Here is a 22,999-nt window from a genome sequence, read left to right on the forward strand (position 1 = left end):
AGGAGCTTTCAAACGCACCACAGACCAGCTAACTCTTGTTGTTTCTTGTTTTATTTGACTACTATGCAAGTACTGGACTGAAGCCAAAGAATTCAGCCTCAGCACAGGCAGCACTCATCAGCACCGAGCCTGGGGCAACCCTCTGGCTCTGAAGTTTTGTTTGGACCCTCATGTCTGGGAGGAAAGTCATCATTCTGCAACAGAGGCTTCTTATTCTGTCCTTTGTGACCTCTGAGATGAGCAGCTGGGAAGCTGGGAGGACAGCTCTGCCCTGTTGCCTTACCCTCTGATGGGGACATGGGAAGGATGGGCAGCAGTGGGGACACTGAGACTGGAACCCTGCTATCAGACAAGACAGACACTGGGCTTGCTGAACCCTGTGGACTTGTTCACTAGTATGTACACCTTACTTGGGCTTTTGCCGTGGTTTTTGTTTCTTTGGATTGGCTTTTGAAGCATTACCTTTCTCTTAAACTGCTTCCTAGACTTTGGAAGTATTTCAGGGAAGAATGCAGAATCCCGTTAGCTGAAAAAGTCAATGCATTCTCCAACACAAAAAGAAATCGTTCTGAATATTTAAGCAGAGCGGTGTTAAATGTTAACACTTGCTTTACATTAGCAATAGCATATTTTAAATAGAATTAGATCAAAGAACTGTAAGTTAATCAAATAAGAATTTCCCTGCACAGAGGTAGTGTCTCTTTGGATAAACACTGTGCCTGTCATTGACATTTGGGGGTCTCTGGGATATTTATTCCTGAAAAGATGGCAGCAAAATGGCTGACACACTGGCTCAGCAAGCTGGGGTAGGAATGGGAGCCATCTCTTCTCTGCTGCTCAGGCTGTCTGCTCACTGCTGTGAAACAATCCTGCCTCTCTGCTTTGCACAGCAAGGCAGAGAGGAGACTGGTCAGTCCTACTGCCTGGCTGCCAGTGCCCAGCCCTGCTTGGGAGTATAGGTGGTAGTGGTGCCATGTCTGTCTGCTCTTGAGTTTGAAGTCTCTGCTTAGAGTCTCAGAGAAGACCATGCAGCCATACTTGGAGCAAAAAGCAGCACGTACAGCACTTGCAGGTGCTGTTAATGGTAATAACAGGTAATGGAGCCTTCCAGTCTACAGCATTCATTTTAAACTTCTAGTACCTGGAATTATATTTCTCCATTTTATGGCACTGTACAAGTCTCACATAGATGAGGAATAAAATTCATAAGGTGTAATGAGAACAGATTGCATCGCAGTAAAACTATGCCCTAAGGGGGTTTGCATGGAGCAAAATTTTAATGAATAATTGTGAACAAGAGCTCTCCTTCACCCTCTCACATTTAGGTGACTATGTCTGCCCTGTCCCCTGTGAAGAATCAGGTTTCAGGCAGTGCCACCTCATGGCCCTGCCCTGGTCAGCATCTGTGAGGCAGAGAATGGGAGGAGGCCTCCACTGTACCGTGGCATGTCGTGAGATATTGTTGGCCTCAAGGCTGGAGAACAGACAATAATGTCACCTCAGGTGGATGTCCAGGTAGAGTTTTTGGAGGTCAAGATCCCCCATGGGTTGGGATGGGGCTTGCAGCCCCTTATGCCTGGGGCTTGCAGCCACTCCAATAGTGCTGGTCTCATGGGAAGGGGCATGGTGGTGGCAGCATCATTCCTGAGCTGTGATTCTTAGAAATCACTCATTTCCCATGATTTTTAGAAATCAGCACACACCAGGGGTGTTCTAATCAAAAAATACTGGTATTTTAAAATATAATGAAATATTATTTGACTTGGAGGGAATTTTGAGTATATTTTCACTCAGATTTTCTGCCCACCTGTTGATAAAAATGGCAATGTTCTGTTTTGGTATGATAAATTAAAGAAATAGCATCTTCTGCTAACTCAGTTGTTGATATGGGAGGATAGAATGAGAACTCATGCCCCTCTGACTGCTGAAAAAAAACAACAGCAACACAAAAGGTGTTATGGCAAGGAACATGAATTACAGAGAACCTCTCCATCCCCTTTCCTTCTTCCAGGCTGTGACCAGTTCTTGGTAGCATTAATGTTAGGTACTCTTGGGCTTTGTTTACTGCTGAGTGGCTGCTGCTAGGTTTTGTTGAATTTTTTGCATCCCAAGGGCTCCGCTTGTTCCAGTGCTCGTTGTACCGTGAGGTTTTGGAGATTCAGACAGCCCTTCCGTAAACGGACTTTTTCTTGGCAAACAGGGGTATGATTTTTAGAAAAGTAAGCGAGGGCATCTCCAGAGATGAGTCAACAGCGGGGCAGCGTAGAGCAGAGGAGAAAAAGGTTTTCGACGGCCCTGAATACTCTAAAACACGCATTCTCGAGCGTCTTCAACTATTTCTTCTTTGCTTTCTGAAGCGGCCCGGTGCAGCCCCTCCGTGCTGGGTAAACTCCGGCCAGCCGGGAGGCTCCGGGGACGGGCTGGGGCTGGAGCAGGCTGGGGCTGGGACCGGGACCGGGACCGGGACAGGCGGGGCCGGGGCAGGCTGGGGCTGGGGCAGGCTGTGTAGGGCTGGGGTCGGGCAGGCTGTGCGGGGCTGGGGCAGTCGGATCTGGGGCAGGCTGTGCGTGCTGGAGCGGGTCAGGCTGTGCGGGGCCGGGGCTGTGTGCCGGGCTGGGGCAGGCTGGCTGTCCCGCTCCGCAGGCTCACTTCCACAGGCTGCTCTGGGAGCGATTGGCCCGCGCGGATCATGTGGGAGAGAGCCGGAATCCCGAGCTGTAGTAGCTCTTGGCACTCCTTTTTCGTTTAAAGCGCTCGCTCCCCGCAGCTCCCTGGGGCTTAGAGCCTCCCCGCTTGCCTTGCCCTGAGCGCGGCGCCGCGGGCCGGCCGGGGCCAGCCGGGGGCAGCGGCGATGTTGAAGCAGGTGCCCCGGGCCGCCTGTTTCTACCTGAACGCCGTGTCCCCCGAGGGCCAGGAGCTCTTCTGGCGCTGCGATCCGCCCGCCCGGCGCCCTCCCTACAGGACCAGCAGGATTCTCGCCCGTCACCAGCTGGTGACGAAAATTCAGCAAGGTGAGTTGCTGGCAGCAGCGCTCCGTGGCCCGGCGTTGGCGCAGGGTCTGCAGCTCCGCTCTTTCGTAAGAGAACAGGTTTTAGTGCCTCATGTTTCAGGCTCGTTTCCTGTCTCTATTCCAAACTAATCTGGCTAGAGACAGGGTTTGAAATAGTCGTTCATACCTGTTTCCACACATACACACACGCACCGACAGCCAGGAGACAAACACTAGTGCATGATTAGCAATTGAACTGAATTACCTTTTAATCATAAACTACTGTGGTATCTTAGGTGCTGAACTTCGTCTTGTCTGACTGTCTGAGCAGTTACTGGCGCCAGTCCAAATGGTCTGAGTGCTACAGGTCAAACTTGCCCATGGTAACCCAATTAAGAAAGAAGCAGAAGTCCAGTGTGACTGGAAGGAGGCAACTGGGATAATATCTTTTGGAAATAAATGTGCGTAACTGTCAGGGCATTACAAAATCTGTCCCACAGCCTTAAAAATAATCACTGACTTGGCCTTTCTGTAGCTGCTTAAGCAGTTATCTAAGCAGTCATTACAAATGTATCGATTTGTTTTTTCTGAGTGTCTGTCTCTGGCACTAAAACTAAACGCAGATTTGCCTCAGAACAAATCCTTTGGCCTGTGTACACAATTTAAAATCATCTTCACAAGGCTAATGCAAAGATAAAAACCCTAACCAACTGTACCGATTTTTCTGGATTAAAAAGCAAATCAATACATAGTTTTGTATTGATTATGGTTTTGTATGGAATCATGTTTTCAAGAACACCAGCTTCCAAAGTGGATGCAAGAAAATGTCATGTTGAAAAAAGAAAAATCCTGATGATGATGGACAGCTTGCAAAAAAGGGGTTTGATTCTGCTAACTAGAGGCAGGTATAGAGATAACATCATTTACTGTCTTATGTGGCAAATATCACATCAGTTGGTGTGAGGTTTTGACCAGCAGCAGTTAAATGGAGTGGCTATTTCTGTGTGTTGCTTTCCAGGGGGATTCTTTACATCTCTAGCTGTCAAACTCTGGCAGAAGTACAGAATATAGTGATGAAATTTTATTGCATTTATAAAGAAAACAATGCTTAATTCTTTGGCCAGGTTTAAAAAGATGAAAAAGATAGTTTCTGTGGCAATTAGGAAAACGTGGTTGTTTGCAAGGCAGTCTCAGGAACTGGTCGTGTTTGAAGGATACTGGTCCTCACTGCAGCTCTGATTTCAGGAAGGATATGATGTCATTCTGCATACCCAGTGTATGGCCTGGATTGAATGGAAAGAAAGGGTAATTTATTTCTCTACAGGTTTATTTGAAAACGTTTTGGGTGCAGTGCTAGTACCAACTTAGTGTTCAAACAGCATTAACTGAGGATGTGGTGGATTAACACACCTCTTCTACCTGTCATGGTGCTGTTTAACATTCCCTCTTGTAACCTGTAATCTGTCCAGGACAGCCAGGGCTGCCAAAACCAGCCAGTGGTGCTGAGACTTTGGAGAAGCAGTATGGTGAGGAGTTTCAAAGTTGTAACTTTTCTTCCTGCATCTTGTTGGATGGATGGTCAGTCTGTGGTCAATGACCTCTGCTTCTCTTTTACAGCTTTCCAACCTGTTCTACACAGACCTGTGGGAATTACATTTGTATAGTACCTTGATCATGTGATGTATATTACTGCTCAGTTTATAAAATATTTATGTATTTTGAGTCACTAAGAATAAATGCATTGTTGCTTCCTTCATTTCATTTATTGTGGAAGCTGGGGACAGGATCCACTGTCGGACAAGTGTCAGTTCATTAGCAGTAAGGAAATTATATGTGCAGATAGATGCTGATTTCTATCTATAAGCCCATATGCAGGTAGACACGCATCTAGTGCAAAACCAAGGCACACATTTTTTTCTACAGTGCCTCAAGTAATGATAAATAGTTTTGATACAGTTAGTTGTGCTAGCAATACCAGAAAATCTAAGCCTAGCTAATATGGCTCAGTTTGAAACTTCTACTTTACACTCTAGATGAAAAACCTAGATCAAACAATCCCTCACAAGACTTTCACGAAGTTTTATTGGGTGAGCATGTCAGCCTCTCTGCTTGTTTTGTTCAGTCTGTAAGCAGTGTGAGGGTACTGGATCAGTCCCCATCCCTTTCCCAGAGGGTACTGGAAGAGTACTCTAAAATCGGTGGAGTTTTGAGTCTGTGCTTTTAGAGGGAAATGAGTTTTACCCCATTAACAGATGGGATTCATCGCTAGCAGAGTGCCACAGAGAAACTAATCAATAATATATTGAAAACTATATTAGGAGATGCAAGATGAGAACCAAAACTTGCTTTCAGTCATCCAATTGAATAAAGCATGTAAATCATTATTTAATTGCTTGAATTTGTATATCTTTGAGTCATACATTTTAAGGTCCTTAAGACAAAGTATTTGACCATAGCTACCCCAATTCTTGTGTTAGCACCTCTCCAATCTAATAATTTGAATTATAGCATATGTTTAGATAAAGATCCAGCCTGCATTTTAAGATTGCTGGAATGGTGAATCCTGCCTTGTTAATTGCTTTGCTGAAAACAGATCTCCCACATGTTTAAGTGCTAAGCTGCCCTGAGGCTTGTTCGAATACCTGCTCTCTACTTCTTACCCAGTTATTTTTCACTTACTTGTTTTCAGACTGGAGGCACCTAAAGTAAGATTGTTATATCAGGTAATTTTTTTTTTCCTTAATGAAAGGAATATTTTACAAAATCACAGTATATCCAATTCACAATGTATAAAGCAGTCAAAGCTGCCATTCCTGGTCAGTAATGCAGTGTGACACAAGGTGTTGCATATACTGCTGGCTTTTCAGTCATTAGCTGCATGTACTGTTCTAAACTATGCTAATTTACTCTATCATACCACAATACAGCTTTTCTTCCTCCTTGAAAAAACAAATTTTCTCAAGACTATTTCCTTTGTATTTTCCTTTGGTGTTAGTTAAAAATAAGCTAAATGAGTCATTAGAGGAATTATACTATTTCATCATTTCTAAAAAGAAATCACCACAAGGGACATGACAGGAACCAGACTGTTATTTCAATCAGATCATACTTTGAAAGTCCTAAATATTTGGGTCATGTACACCACCAACTCCTTGAGACAGAATTATGAGGTGACCTGTGAATGTGAGTGGTAATTATCTGTTTGATATTAAACAGGTAATTTCAAAACGCGATCTTTTTGATGATTCCCTTTCCCTCATAAGCCCGTTAGTTTCCATACTGAAGGGAACACATGCCTCAGCATAAAGGAACAGGGTGTAGCATGCTGGGTCTGAGGTATTTATTCAAACTTTGTATGCAGTAACTGTATGAGAATTCATTAACGATTACTCATGTTTTCTTTAAATAAATAAGGTGGTGACTTTCAAGAATTTATATTACATGAGTCACAAAGTTGTTATTTCTTTCACAGTACATGGCTAAACTCAGTGCAGAACAGAAGATATAAAAAGTAGCTGTAGGTAAAAAGTAAGGAAGAATTAAGGCCTTAACCTGAAAATGTTAAATTGAAGACATTGACTGTGCAGTACAGGTAGAGTGTAAGTCAAGGTGAATGAAGCCACATCTGCCCCAGCTTAGACAGGCTGGTAAAGAAATGTTCCCTTTCATCTACAGTAAAATTAGATTCTTAGCCTGCCTGTTCAGTAAGACAATGATATGAAGAAACAAATGGAAATAAGAAAAATTCCTATTCTCAGTGAGTAAATTCCTGCCCACAGTGTGTAATGTTCTGTGATATGTCTCAGTTTATGTCCACAGGCAAGAACAGTTGAGGAAAATTGTTCAATGGAGCGATATTAAATCAGACTTTCAGCTTTTCAAGGCAAACTCTCCATTCAATGCTCAGCAGATGTTTTATACACTCTTATATACACTTTATACACTCTTATATACTCTTATATACAGATGTTTATATACACTCTTATGTGTTGCAATTTCAGTTTTGATTTTGTATGTCTACTATTACCTTTGGTTCACCTGGGTTCCTCTGGTTCAAGTGAGTTTTAAAAGTGCAGATAAATGCACTTTTCTGTCATATATTCTTCCCTTCGTAGTTAGTTCAAGGTGTTTAATTCTCTTTTTCTAAGCATGAGTAGAATTTGTGGAAAATGTTACAGAGGTATATAAGTGACTCGGAAAAAATTATGCAATTCAAGTGACTTAAATTTCAATGATTATTGTACCATAATAGATAATACACTCTCATATTCCTGAGGAGAGCAGGGAAGTCATGTAGGTGAAAATGTCATAGTCTGCATTACAAAAGCCTACATCAAATTCCTGTGTATGCACACAGGTGTGGATTACGGGATGGGAAGTGGGATACAATTAAAAAATTAAAGACCATGAGTTTGGTCAGACATACAAAAAGGACAAAATACAGTTGTTGAGGCAACCTGAACCATAGCCTTTCTTATGTTCTGGATGCTGGCCACTTTACCTGCATATGTTTAAACCTCACTGACTGAACACAGGAAAATGAAAGATTAACCAACAAGATTCAGCCTTGGTGGTAACGATACCAACACCCTCACTTATGTCATCTCTGACCAGTGCTGGTGGTCTGCTGCCTCCTGAGCCTATAAGCTGGTAAGTCAGGGCAGCAGCAGTTTGTAACTACTTTTCAGCCCCTGGTGCCTCCTCTTGTGGTGCTTCTGTGTCTGCACTCCAGCCCAGGCACGCAGGAGAGGACAGAACAGGGGCTGGGGTTGCCTGGAGCACCACGAGGAACATCTTCAGCTGGAGAGCTGCTTTGCAGACCTCAGCTGGGACATGGTCCATCCCTCTCCACTGTCAGATACAGGTGGGACAGGTGTGTGCTCACAGCAGAGGCATCTTTGGGTTGGTTGTTTCAAACACTCTTTAAGGTCCCTTAGAAACTGAGCCCGTATGCCACCTGAAGTTTCTTCATCATATTTTCTTCCTTATATGCTCTTTCCTCAGGTCCTTAGATCTAGACTTGGATAAACTGGAGATCTTCAATTAAATAATAGGATTTTTCTTAAAAACACTTTTATTACATACTTGTTCTCTGAAATGTTTGAAGTATTTGTGAAACTTTAACACAAAAAATGTGAGCATCCCTAAAGGTATTTATAAGCCAAGAGTGCCCTGAGATGTGTTTATACTAAAAAAAATAAACATTGGTGTATAAGAGTGCAGTCCAGATAATTAAAGTTTTAAAAATATGTTCTTCATAAACAACTGGACATATAAAACGGAGAAACATTCACTGGAGCCACTACCTAGCAAAAATGGATCAAAAACTGAAGATATCTGGAAATAGCTCTGTGATATGTAACTAGAAGTGGCCTGTGTGGTACTGGAGATTGGATTCAATAATAGTGGCTATTTCTGACCTTAAAGGTTCACAGCCACAAAGTGTCAGGGGCACTTCAGCTGATACATGCAGGTTGGAAATCAAAAAGTAAATCTTGGCTCTTCTTATGAGTTAGGAGACTTTTGCTCTCAATTTCACTGAAAGCAGATTTCAGTCAAGGTGAAATCTTAACTTGAGGCTTTCTTGTTTTGAAATTGTGAAATGAACAGCTGTAGTTGTGCTATATCTCATCTGTATTGATCATGGAGGAGACTGAATTTCATATTAACCCCATTGTATAAGTAGAGACAGTAGTGTTAAAAGACACTTAAGCCAATAAATGCAAGATTTATGCTCAATAAATGAATCACTAGAGTAGTAATAACCAGAAGGGGAATTAGTTTAAATTTAGAAGAAGTGATAAGTCACTGTGGCATATAAAATGCTACATAACAGAGGTAAAACGGAAATTACTTACAAAAGTAGATTAATTAAGAGAACATGTACATGGCATTTTTGTTACTCAGTTTCTTATATCCATATTTATACAGAAATCTGTGAAAATAAAGTGCAGTATTTGTACCATGAGCACTGTGAATGTTAATTAAAAAAATCTGCATTTTTACATTCTAGACAGATACTATTATTTCTTGGCAAGAGATAGTTATGTACTTCTAATTTTTACTCCTGTGCAAGCTGTGTAGTCATTGAAAGTTCCTCAGCATCATTTTTTTTTTCTCTTACTCCTATCATATGATATTCTCAGATGATTAATTGCACTTAAAGAAATATATGAGCTGTTTCATATAGAGCATCACATATGTTTGGATTAGTGCCTGAGGGACTGAGCAAACAAGACCCTTGTTACTAGGTTATTAACCAATTGTCCATAGTTGAGTTTGTTACACCTTTTAATAGCTGCTTTTGAGGGTAAAAGGATGAATTATATGTCCTGTGAGCTTGATCCAGTACATACTAGTTGTGTGATTTCTTATTTATGCTCATTTTATAGATCTATAAATGTGAGAAAGTCAGAAAACCCTCATCTTTGTGCCTTGTGGTTCACTTTTGGCTTAAAAACCCTGAGGAGTTTCCACTTTCAGGTTCAGTTTCATGGGTCAGCTGAGCATACCATAATATGGTGGGAGAGAGGAGGGCTCGAGCACCTTGAGCTGGACTATTTAGAAGCTGTTGAAGAGCAGACACTATGATTCAGAGGACTTGGGAGTATTATGGCTTGGCTGAAAAGGATGTGTGTGACTCAGTTTGAAAACATCTTCTGGGTTTTTGCCTCTCATTTGTTACAGGACTGAGTTTAATTCTGCTGGGAGAAAACAATCACTTCATAGCAGTTCAGAATACATGGGATTTTGGCTAATAGAGACACAGAGATGAACAAAAGTTTCTATCCTTGTGATAAGTTAGGTAAACTCAGCGAAGTAACTTGGTTTAAAATAATGGGCTGTGCAGTACGTCTTAAGTAAATACCATCTGCCAGGCATGGAAACTGTCTGCCTGGAACATACCAGATGTTTTGCTTTCCAGTCCAAGCCCTTTGCCAAAGAAGGACTCAGCCCTGCTACTTATTCAGATGAATCTTCCCCTGTGCTAAAGGAGCAAAATAATACATCCTAATAATGTCAACTGGTATTGTTTTAATGACCTAGATGTTACAGGCCTTTGGCAATAGTTGTGCTTCCTTTTAATTGGATTGTGATCTGTTTGTGTGAGCAAAGTTTTCAGGATTTGGAACCAAAATCTCTGTATATTTATTGTCATCTCCATCCTTTAGTCCCAATGGCCTAAAGGTTATCTGATTTTTTTCCCCCTTAATGCGTCACTAGTGTCTTTCATGGTTTGTTTATTTTATTGATTTTGCTGTGCGTGTTTCTAGTCCTCCACCACTTGAATGGTTTAGAACTATGGACAAGAGCAATAAATTCAACTTGGAATCTCTAAATTAATTCTAGTTTTTATCCTCTTTAGTCACAAACACACACCCGATGGCATCCGGCGCCCACCAGACCTGCCATTTTCTGGGAGATTTCTCAGCTTCCTTCCTGGAATCATTTGCAGGAAAATTTGGCACCCTGAGCTTTAAGAAAAGGCAATAAAGCTTTTACTTCTGAATGGGTTGGAAAGTGAGGATGGTGGTACAGCTTTTACTCCTGTGTAACACTTCTCTGCAAGGAACTGCTGCTTCTCCAAACCCCCCCAGCACATGCTGAACCATGTGGTTTTTCCCCAGATCTCTGACAACACTTCCCCCTTCCTTACTGCATGTGTCCTTTGGGCCAATTACCTCAATGTCCATTTTTTCACATTATTATCCAGAAATTCCTGCTTGCAGATATCAGGTTAACACACCATGTTCCTGTGTTGGTACAACAGTAAAATGGCCTTCTGAGTCTGAGTGGGCATTTTTTGTGCTGCTAAATAATAGAGATGGAAGGTGAGCTTGAAGTACCCCCTGGGCTGCTGAGCAGATTCTCTGACTCTGTTTTGGGCTTCTCCAGCTGGCTCAGCTCAGACTAAGTCTCAGAGAGGACTAGTTATAGGTAGTGAGGACATGACCAAAAAACAACAATCAGTCTGTGTTTCATTTGGCCGTGTAATTGTAACCCCTCTTGCTGCTGCCACAGAAGGTGCAAAATGAGGAGAAACCTTGTTTACTAGGTCTAAATATCCAGTATTAAAGTTTCTGTAGTATTAGCCCCCAAAAGAGGTAATGCAATTTTTAATGCTTGAAGTTTCTGATGGAAGTACATAAAAGTAAATGTATCCTGTCATGAAGCGCTTTTTCATTCCTGAAAAATGCAGAAATAAATTCTGTTAAAAAAGCCAAGTACTTAAGTAATTTTCATTATATCCTACTGTGAAACAGACAGTTCATATTAGCTAACCACAACCCCATCCTTCTTATTTTGAAATCAGTATCCCAAATCTGTGTAAGGTCAGAAATTGCAAAAGCCATTCCAAATAATGAGATCATATTGCTGATCCAAATAACTGCAGTATCATCAAGTGTCTTTCCAAAAGATCCAAGAATTGAAAAGGGACCAAAGACACAAGATGACTCTAGATTTGAGGAGGAAGCAGTGTCTCTGTCAACACTCAGATGGCACAAGGGCAGGACTCGCATGAAAGGCACGGTCCTTTTCCATCGCTTCAGCTTCAGGAAACACAGAATGTTTCATTTTCCCTAGTTCTCAACTGATACAGGAGTGAGAGTCTGGACAGGACAAGACTCTCAGAGCCACACAATGTAGCTTTTTCATAATACATTTGGCAAACTTCAGTGTTCTGCAGGATGAATCTAGGTTTTGTGTCTTTAATTGCATCTGATGGCGGCAGCTGAATATCTAATCATTTTGTAACTTCAGAGGTAATGGCTTTCTCTTCCTGCAAACATTTATCTGAAGGGAATAATGTAAAATCCAAAAGTTAGGGCTTGGCACAGAGGGTGAGGAAGTAAGTCCTTTACATTTTTTTCCTTTTTCTTTTCATTTCTACAGCTATATTTATATATATTTCTGAGGACATTTTAAAACTGCCATTCTATCAGCTTCACTTTGTTAAAAGTGTGGCAGTCTGCCTAGGTCTTATCCAGTTATGAGAAGTTTCTAGTCTCTTAAATTCAGCAAGCATCAGTCTATATCTGTCTGAAAAGCTCCTTCCAAATTAACAGACTGAGATATCAATCAGAATACTTTTTCCAAAACTTTATCATTTACTGCTGATTCTGCATTAAAACTAGACACCCTTGCCAAAACTTGAGCCATGTCAGCAAAAGCTGCATTTCATACTACTGCCTGAGTGCTGTAGCCTGGATCAAATAATACAGGCACTGATTCATGGCCAGGATTGCTCTATCTTCATCCAGTGCTTCATGCTGAAAGCTGGAGCTGTCTTCATCGCGGTGGTGGCTGATCAGACATCGCATCAGTGGTGCTACCTGGGGAGATAGTGGCTGCAGTTCACTCCTGAGGCCATCCTTCCCCAGCAGCTCACAGCCCTGACATCCTCACCGAAGGGCCATGGGTGCCAGCAAGAGGTGAAGGGCTGCCCTTGCACTTGCCCATGGGGCAACTGTCAGTTCAGACTAAGAAAGGTCTATTTACCAGCAGCTTCTGAAGGAAGGAAGAGATTTCTAGTGACATTTTAATTCCCTTTTATGCAGAGCTATTTTTAGACAGTGCTGCTGCCAGTCATATCAAATGCTTTGTGTCTTCAGAGTTTTTACTGAACTGCATAATAGGCGTTTCAGCTCCCTGGCGTATAATGGCAGTGTTATTTGCTGAAAGTCTTATTATTTCGAGTGGCCTCTTATCTGAAGATTAATTCATTAGTCCTGGCCTCTGAAGTTTAAAAGGAAACAACTTCAGTTGCTAAAGAAAAAAATAAATTATGTTTTATTTCAGTAATACTTACTTTCTCTAATATTGGGTACTGAAAGTCTATTTTAAGACTGACAAAGTGGATGATCCATATTTCAGGGCTGTAATCTGACCTCTGACATCCACAGATTCTGGATGAATCCAGATGGGTGAGAGAACTGGACTACCACTGTGGGAAATTTAGTTCCTTTTCTGTTGCTTGGTTTATCTTTTTAGCTGGAGAGTACGAACCAGTTTCCACCAGTGCTCATGGAAAGCCACCAGCAATGACAGCTTCAAGGAGAGGTTACTTAGGTTACTCAGCTAAGTTTACTCAGCTAAGTTATTATTTGTTACTCAAAAGTGTCTCAGACCTTTGAAGTTGCATTGTTCTAGAAGGTTGTGTTTTGGACCATTTCTGTGGAAGACTTTGGTTAAGAAAGTTGCTGTATTGCTGTTGGACTCTTGTTGGGCATGGGGTCTAAAAGTTGTTGAACAAGCAGGAAGACAGTTTTCACCCACCACCAGGTATGAAGTTATGTGAAAGCTGGAGGAAGACTGTGGTCTAAAATCCTGGGAAATCCCCCATCTCAAGCCTTCAGTGAGGATCGATACAAAGCTTTTGGCATTTTCAAGGCAGCTCTGCTGAGCCACTGACTCCCACACTGGAAAGGCTTTTTACAGCTCCATGGTGCCTGCAAATGTTTCTAAGAACAGAAAGTTTCCAAAAAAACTGCCAAGACCAGTAAAGAGAACTTATAAAATACAATCTGAATATATAGTACACAGAAATTTTAAGGACACAAGTAGTTGAGTGAGTAGCCTTTCTTGTTCAGCAAAACATTTCTGTACCAGAATGCTTTTCTTCCCCTTGAGCACCTGAAGCTGACAGTTAAAAGTTTTCTGGTTGAAACTTGAAAACAACTTAGCTTGTTTTTTGTAAAACTCATGAAAACCCAAAATTGTAGAATAATTGTTTTTAGTGAATATTCAGTAGACATAGCCACAATCTATTTAAAGTGAATCAAAAATGTGCCACTCATTTTTTTTAAAGTATTCCTTATTGACTCTGTAGCAGCTGGAAAACTATAGCAAGTTTTAATTATCTTCAGAAAACAAAAAGCTCCTGCCAACACATGCTGGTTATTATCAGCAGCTGCTGTATGCTGACATACTCTTTCAGCATATATGAGGCTCAGCTGTCCTAAATAATCATTGTAAAATGTAAAATAGATTTATAGTGATGTTAATTTCTTGTTAGATATTTAACTGCTGATGTAATTCATACTGAATTTAGGTCTGCTTCTTTGTTTAAGCTATAAGAAAATTATTTAAAACCAGGATTAATATTTAAAAGGTGCAAATAGCTTGTACCAGGAGTTTAAAATATTGAACTACGGTGCTCTTTTAACAATTCACTAAAAATAATCAAATTCCCTGTTGTCATGGTTTTAACATTTCTGTAAGTGTAAAATTTGACTTCCCACCTATGAGTAACAATTACTGAAACTTTATAGCAATTAAAAAGTTACAAATTAATTTGCTGATTTTAGCAAAAATCTTTACATGTCATCCTTTTATTAGCGGAAACGGAGATCTTTATGGCAGTGGCAGTTGTCAAATCAGATGCTGCAATTCTGTTTATTGTGTAACTTACCAGGGTTTGTTTTTTAATGGCACTAGTGTACTCTTCAGTCTGAGACACCAATAAATACATGCGACATTTATGTTTCAGAAATGTTTAGAAAGACACATAGGTATGATAGATTTTTTTTCTCAATGTATCTTGAGCCTGCATCTTTTCTAAAATGGAAAATTTGTGATTAACTCAATTTTTTATTACCTTATATTCTCTATGATCTATTTTTATTTTGCACTGAAAAAGTACAAAAATATCAGGCAATCTGTAAAATGTGTTGTTGGCAGCAAGGCAATTTTAGACCATTTCTTGATCACATGAGAGACTGACAGAGATTTGTTGGTTTCCATTCTGAGGCGTAACCTGGAGGGAAATGTTACATTCAGCAGACTGGACTCTTGACATTTGAAGTTTTTTAATATGGATTAAAAATATGCATGAGACTCCACATAATTCTATTTCACTGAAATGACTATTGACTTTTGGACTCGAGTTTTCACCCAGTCTGGTTTTTAATCAAACTGCAATCTACTGAAATACAGTTCAGGTTCTAGTTTTAAGTGGGACTCAGGTGACATTCACTCAGGCTGTGTCAGTATGGTTGCACAATGACTTCACACCAGCTGGGTAAGGCACATATTCCTTTGCTGTCTTGGAGACCCAGAGTTCAGATCCTCAGCAGAGAAAAATACTGTCCTGAAACAAAATAGCTCTAATTTTCATAAAAATAATACATGCAGGAGCATCACAGTAGCATCACTAAGTGCAAGAAACAATCCTGATTGTAGTCTCATGTTCAGAAGCCATGATTTCTCATTTGATATGTCCGCTTCACTGAAACATCCTAAACCCTCCAAAACTTCAATGTACAAGAATTGCCCAGGCAACAAGACTGAGAATTTTACAGAATCAATGAATTATTTAGGTTGGACGATACACTGGGGGGTCGCCCAGTCCAGCTCCTGCTCAGAGCAGAGACAGCTGAATCAGGTTGCTCAGGACCTTGTCAGGTTTAGCTTTCAGTTCTCCAAGGACTGATACGCAACTTCCACATGTGCTCTGGGCAACTTGTGATGTTATTTGACCACCTTTATGATGAACTTTTCTCTTATGTCTAATTTGATTTAAAATTCTGCAACCTTGTTTCTGTTGCCTTTCATCCTACAGTTGTGTACCTCTAAAAAGACCCTGACTTCATTTTCCTCTTGTAGAAGAAGCCACCAATTAGCTCTCCTAGCCTTTTCTTCTTAAGGTTAACAAACTCTGCTCTGCTGGTCTTCATTCAAGTGCTTCAGCCCTCTGCTGGGCTTGCTGTGATATGCCCATGATGTCTTTCTGCTGGGGAACCCCAAAATGAACAGAGTAGCCTGTAGTTTCACAAGTGGGGATAATAAAAAAGAAATCATATACCTTGATCTGCTGGCTACATTCTTCCTAACGCACTAGCCTAGTGTGAGGGTGGTATCATTGGCCAAAAGGGCAAATTTATCTTCAGTTTGTTGCCAGCAGAACCCTGAAGGAGGTTTTTTTCTGCAAGGGCTGTTCCTGTCCAGCTAGCCCCAGTCTGCCTGGTTGCAGAGGGTTATTGCATCCCAGATGCAGGATTTATGTGGAATGTATGAGGTTCCTGTCAGCCAATTCCTCCAGCCTGTCAAGGTCACTTTGAAGAGCAGCTCTCCAGCATCTCAGCCACTCCTCCAAAGTTTGGTATCATCCACAGATTTGCCGAGAGTGTACTTTATTTCATCATCCAGGTTGTTATTAAAGACATTTAACAGTATCACCCCAGTATCATTGCCTCAGAGATACCAACAGTAACCAACGATGCGCTGGACTTTGTACTGCTGAGCACAAACTGTGAGACCGGCATGTGGTCCACAAGTACAAATGGTCTCACCATTCGTCATCCATGTAATCTATCCTTCACTTACCTGGTTTGGCTGTAAGGATGCGGTGGGAGACAAAGACAAGCCTCCTTGCTCTGTCTCCTTCCCTAACTAGTCCCTAACAGCCCATGGGTTATGGTGTACTTAATGCTGTGTCTATGAACAACCCACGTTGAAGATCTTGCCCACATTCCTATGGCATAAGCAACAGTAAACCCTTCTCACTTGTAAATTCTGTCAGCTTCAATTTTATATAAAATAATAACTATACATCAGCACAGAAAATTGAACCAGGACCTCCATTTTCATTGATCTGTTCCATAAGCACTATGCTGCAAATTCAGTCTCAGTAAACCTTCCAGTTCTGTAGCATACATGGTACTGGATCCATAATTCATTGACTGAAACTAACCTGTGGTTCTGCAGTCTTTAAAAGGAAAATAGGATGAAAGCAGAGAAAAATAAACTAACTTTGTAGCTTTGTTTATTTGTGATTTGTCTTAGTGAGTTGTTAATGTGTATTCAGTCAATTCCAATGAGTTGATGCCGGTTGAATCAAATTGTTTTATCTCAGCCTGAGGAGCTGCAGATTAGTCTAAGAAAATTTGGAGCAAAGAAGAGATACAGGGTGAGATAAGAGGGGAGCAGCAGGTCTGCTCCACCCTCGCAGTATCTTTATTTCCAATGTACAGCATGAGGTGAGGCCACATCTGCAGAGCAACTGAACAAGGCACAACGGAGATCAAATATAAGGGAAATGAGGGGTAAGGAGACAGACAAGGTAGGTAGGTCACTGTTGTCACTAATGCAGGAGATGGAGGAGTCCACCAAAATTATCTAGGGATGCTGAATCAGAAGCTGTTTTTCACCCTGCCTTCTGACTCTTAGTCTTGCCCCAGGCAACGGATAGCTGTATTTAAACTGCCATTATCTATCCAGGGTTACAAATATGACTCAGGTAAAGGAGGGCAAGTAAATGCAGGTCTACTGCAGGGATGTACACATAAAAAAAAGAATGTACACAGATTTTTAGTCCTATGAAGACAGAAGAGTTTGGAGCTAAAAATAGGCTTCTAGTAATTGATATAAAAATATTCAAATATTTTTAATATCCTCTGTCCCAATTCCTATCAGTAGAGGAAGAAAAAAAGTCCCAGAAAACAAACATATTAAAAAAAATTGCTTACTCTTTCTAGGAAACATTTAGAAGGCCAAAGACTATCACAGATATCTTTATATGATCAGAATAGCTGAACTGCAGGAATTAGCTTAGCCAGATAAGTAGTTTTATTTGCTTTACTAATAAAGTAAATCACTCATTAAAAAAAAAAAAAGTGGATTTCTGAAGTATTTGCTTTAAAATATTTTGACTTCAAAAAGCCTGAAGGACTTTAGATTATAAGGAGTCCACTGTGATTCTGTATCTGGAAAACCTTGAAAACTTTAGTAGTCTCTTCTCAATTGGTATGTTTTGTACCACATCAAAAACTGTAAAAAGTTCCCACTGGCTAGCAGAAATAATTAAGCTTACCATTTTTATAAGTGGCGCTTTTGAAGTAAAGCATGACCATAAAGATGTGTTTTTTTGAATCTCCCTGACCCTCCTCCTCAGACCATTTGAAACCTTTGAGGTAAGCAGAAGTGACAGGTGTTCAGAAGCCTTAGGAAATTCTGGTAGCATCTCTGTAAATTGGAATCTGTAGCTACTACTGCAATTGGAAGACCAGAAAATGGACACAGCAAAGCTCAGAGGTTTTGATGGAGTTCAGATGGCAGCCGAGCAGCAAAACCAGAGTTACAGTTCCAGAGTCCCCAGCACTGTGTTCAAGCACACTGGATCACACTGCCTTGCCAGAACAGAAAGACACACTTAAAAAAGCATACTGGCACTAAAATATTGTTTATTTCATGGGGCCTTTCACCTACAGCTCTTTCCAAAGGAACTGGCAAGGATACAGGCATGGCAGTAGGTGACAGATGTGGCACCAGTGAGGTGCATAACATCTCTGCACATCAGAGAGGAGGTATCAGTCAGGGCCAGTAGCTGGCATGGAGGACCCTGGGGGAAATCCTTGATCTTACATAAAAACTACACCACATAACACCTCTTAAAACTGAACTGAAACTCTAACCAAAATTATCTCCACTGAAAACCTGGATGAAATTTCTTGTGCTGGCACCAGTCTGGATTGGATTCTCAGAGTGAGTGGGGCAAGGCCTGGGGCTTATTTCTGCAGCATTGGCTGTAACCTGGGTGCTGTTCTGGAGAAGGGAGCAGCTCACTGCTCAGCCCTGGCTCTGGGCAGTGTCGCTGGACATGTAATCTAGCTGAAATGCACATTCTTGCCAAAGGGGCTGGTTTTGTTTCCGGCCACTTCCCTCCTTTGTATCCAGGCTGGTAAAAGTGTGACTACAGGATGACTTGTTCAGGTCATTGGCCCAAAAGATTGTGCTTGTATGGTTTTATTACAAGGTAGGTGGTAAGAATGTGTAGTGAGGAGTGGGACAGCTCTGTTTAATGTCAATCAGCAGTGTTACTGAATTAACAGCAAAGACTCTAGCTGCACAAGCAATGCAGAGAAAGGCAAAAAAGCAGCTGGGTGTATTGGATTTGTTTGCACATTTCTAATGTGTCCTTATGTCATAACTCAGCAGAATTATTTTAAATAGACATTTCAGAGTATCTTAGTTGGAAATCTAATTAAAATATGGCAGGGTTACATGCAGAACTTATTTTAAATTGTTGTTCACATTTGTTTACAAGAATCCTGGATAAAATTCCTTTTTCCCTTGCCTAGATTGTACTGCCTTTGTTATCTGTGGTCCACTGATGTTTGCAACTCTCTTGATTACTATTGGAAAGCAGTTATTAAACAGGGTGTTTCATTCTTAACAAAAGTTCCCTAGAAACTGGCAGGGCTAAAGGATTTAAAGGTCTCATTCTGAAATGCAGATCGTATCTTTTTATTAAAAATTTCTTTGTGGATATTGGAAATGTAAAGTTGACATTTCAAGAGAGATCAGCACAGGCAAAGCATACAGTGCTTAGGAAGAGAAAAGCCAGATTCTTCTGGCATTATTCATAAAGTGAAATATTGGACCTCATGTGAATCAGCAGGTAGGAGGCTGCAATGTGCCAGTAATATCATAGTGCTCTTTGAGCATGTTTGGGAAATGCAGAGGTTCAGAACAGGTCTAAGCTCTTGATTTAATTGCTTATCTACTAGTCTGATTTTTCTCCTCTGTTTGCTTTACTTACTTGCCTTATCACTCTCTACCATAAGAAATAAAAACACCGTTTTTGGCCCTATGTTTTGCATCTGCCTACAGAGATAACTTTCCACAACTGCCATTTACATTTTGGTATTTTCCCCTTCCTTATCACACTACGCACATGCTCCCTCTTCCAAACCTGCTATGAAAGTATGCTAGCAATGTGCCTTTACATGTTTGACAGAACTCTAGCATGCATAAGATCACTGATCATTAAAAAAAAAGCTGTCTAAACATTTTTTTTATTTTTTTTTTAACTTTATGGACATTTTTTCAGTGTTTATGCACATTTTAATTTGGCTGCACAGTCTGCTTGTATAGTTGCCCCTTTCACCCTTTTTTCTTATTATGCCTCCCTACTCTGTAAACAAAATGGAAATGGAAATGGAAATATGCCTTTAAGATGATAATTTTAAAAAGAATAATGGATTTGGAATGTTTTTATTATGTATAAACTGTAGTTAAAAATACAGGTTTTATATTTGGGAGCCTTCATTGCTGCACATTTACAAATCAGAGAGATGAACTCGTCTGCAGACACTCATGAGCAAAAATAGCGCATTCCCAAGTGGTATCATTTGGGGAGGCTGTAGTACAAATTCCCTGGCAGCTGGGAAAGCAGGACAGAGTGCAAGGCAGCACTAACAGAGCTTCTGTGATAGAGGGGAACTCATCATGGCCCTCTAGAAGTCAGTCCCCTTGGGGGCCATGTGCTGTTCTTGGCAACAGCCTGACCCTACAGGGTCACTACCGGACTAGAACCAGGAAAATTGCCTTGTTTTGTAGAGTTATGGTGATTTACTTCATTCAATGTGTTCTCAGATCTTTTTCCTTTAGACAACTGTGGTTTCTTGTCTACAGCTTGTTCAAGAATGGACTATACCCATAGGGGTGTGGCTGCTTGGGAGCCCCACACTGCCACGTCACACATTTGAGTGCATCCTCCCTTAATTTTAGTTATTTAGGCTCTGTAATAATACATGTGGAATTAAAGCTCACTGAAGGTAGACTGAATTAAGGATTCTTGTCTAATCCATGTATGTTCCAAGACACGTGCAATACAGCACAATTCAGGTATACAAACACATAATATATGCTCAATATGCCTTAAATAACTCTGCCATGTGCCACAGAGGAGATGGAACTCATCTATGCAAGAAACTCTGTACTGCTGACTTTGCCCATGAGAATTTTGGAAGCACTCCAGCAACAATGCATCCATCAGTCAGTCACCTGTTTCCTTCCTCTCTCCTGCAAGGTTTATTGCCAGTTTCACCTGTGAATGTCCCACCTCAGACCCGTGCAGGAGAGCTCTGCCCTGTGGACACCCAAGGACAGCACGTCAGGCAGTGTATCACAGCAGGCTCCTAGGGCCTTAGACCCTTCAGTAAATCCTGAATCAATCCAAAATCAGTTTACTGTGGGGCACTGTGGCTGTCCCTGTTAAGCTTTTGGATAATGCAGTAACTGAAAGACCTTTGGCTGTGCACACTCTCCTTTCGTTTGTTATAGCTATGGCCAGGTGCAGATCCAGTGCGCAGAGACAGATCATTCATCCTGTAGTGGGTTGTGCCCTCTTTGCAACATGGGGTAGATGCAGCCTAGGAGGAATTTGTGGGGTATTACAAAATGGTTTGTGACCCAAGGCAGGAATGGTGAGATCATGAGCACCGAGGGACCGCTGGGACAGCAGCTGTTGCCTGTTGCAATCCGTGTGGCACAGCTGCATGCAGACTGGAATGTCTGGCATGGAGGGAGTGCACCAGTGAAGGGATTACATGCTCATGGAGATTAAGACAGCCACTGAGTAGTTTTGCATAAGGCTCTTGAGGTTAGCCAGAGGCAACCATGCAGATGCAAGTTTTGAACACCATCCCAGTCCAGAAGTTAGGTGCCATCACTACACTGTCACAGGCTCAAAGAATGGCTGCCTCAGTGTTAGAAGTCAATAAGCAGTGACCCTGTGGGAATTTGAAAGAAGACCCAGGTATGATGAACTAGAGGCTAGTATGTAAGATACTATTTGCCTCAAGAAGCATTTGTTTTGGTGAGTTGGGCTCACCTACCCTAACTGGGATCTGCTGGCAGTGTATGTGGTGCTGACATACCCAGGAAGTCTGATATTTACCTGCTTGAGGAGAAGGAATCTCTTTCGGCTCTGAAGAGAGTAATTACCTTTCTCAGTGTCTGTGCCTGCTGCTTCTGTGTATGAAACTCCATTATGGGATGATAGCAACCAGAGGAAGAAAATCCTATCACTGTTTTGGTTGATGGAGGGCACGTTTGTCTGACTGAAGGCTACATGGTGGTGCCTACAAAGGTGCCAGTGTGCTCAGTGTCTTCAAATGCAGCCAAAATGGCAGGTTTCCTCACTGCAGCCAATGGGCACCGTTATAGCAGGTAGTGGAGTGCTGTGTGATGTCACCATTGTTTGTTTTGGCACTGTTCATGTGTTCCTGTTTGAGACTGAAATATGGTTTAAAGCTCTAGATACAGGTTTGTGCCTCTTCTTTCTTAGCTAAGCTCTCAGAAACTGGTATAGTTATGGGTCATAACATTTAATTAAAAAGTAGGTGAGCATTAAAATACCAGCATTCCAAGTGTCCTCGTAACAATTAAGTGGTACAAAATAGGCAAGAAAATTGGGAAGTGCAGCGTCCTTTTTAAGCTGAGCATCATGCAGTGAGTGATAATGGAAGAGGAGTCTCCAGCAGGGACACTGCCATCAAACACACAGTCTGTAGAGACCGGAACTCTGCATAAAAGCCTGTCCTAATTTGTCTGATCAAAGCTTCCTGTCAGATTCAAGTGCAGACTTTCTCCACCTCAGCTCTTTGTAGGACAATGTGTGTGTGGTGGGGGGAGTGTTCAAGAGCCTGTTCAACAAGTGCCAAGTGTGATTTGTTTAATGCCAAACCTGCTGTGTGAGGTTAGATGTATGTGCCCATGTCAAATATCTTAATCTGAGCCCTAGGTACTGATATAACTCTTTTCTTAGATGCACTGTCAAAGTTAGGCAGTGTGTTAAGTTCAGCAAGGCTTGTGGCTTATGGTGTCCTCTTAAGGAGTATCATTGCATTGTATATTAACTGCCACAGCAGTGTCCTTATTAAAAATTTAGCTTGCTATTTCTATAGTAAACAAGATAATGCTTGCTTTGCAATAGATAACACAAACTAGTTCTTCAACACCAGCCCCAGCAAAGGCTTGTTTGTGGTGAGTTTGCACATCAGGGTTCAGCTTTGTGCAGATTTTCTTTGGCTTAATAAGGATTGAATTTGTGCCGAAGCCTTTTCTTTAGTGAGCCACTAAGAGGCTCTCTTTCCATTACCCTGCTGCTTATTTTCACAAAACTTGTAAGAGTTTAATACCTTTGAGCCATCTGTCTCTCTTTCAAATCAGCCAATTCGTTCAAAAGTTATTGGTGGAGGCGATAAGGAACCTGACACAAAAAGG

At 41.3% G+C, this 22,999-nt stretch overlaps 1 protein-coding gene across 7 annotated transcripts in view; it reads left to right on the forward strand.

The window, feature by feature from the left end:
- The window catches only part of STARD13 (StAR related lipid transfer domain containing 13), a 285,456-nt gene that overhangs the window by 170,428 nt on the left and 92,029 nt on the right, over positions 1 to 22,999 (forward strand). Inside the window, exon 1 of one of the 7 annotated variants that reach the window (XM_005516305.3) lies at positions 2,752 to 3,011. The exons of the other annotated variants lie outside the window; for them this stretch is intronic. Within the exon in view, the coding sequence (XP_005516362.2) occupies positions 2,852 to 3,011 (160 nt within the window). The 5' untranslated portion in view covers positions 2,752 to 2,851. Of the gene's footprint in view, positions 1 to 2,751; positions 3,012 to 22,999 lie in introns of those variants that run through there. 7 annotated transcript variants of the gene reach the window in all.

The sequence above is a fragment of the Pseudopodoces humilis genome, chromosome 2, assembly GCF_049639895.1.
Source record: "Pseudopodoces humilis isolate 2021_Gansu_Grassland_sample_001 chromosome 2, ASM4963989v1, whole genome shotgun sequence".
Classification (NCBI taxonomy): domain Eukaryota; kingdom Metazoa; phylum Chordata; class Aves; order Passeriformes; family Paridae; genus Pseudopodoces; species Pseudopodoces humilis.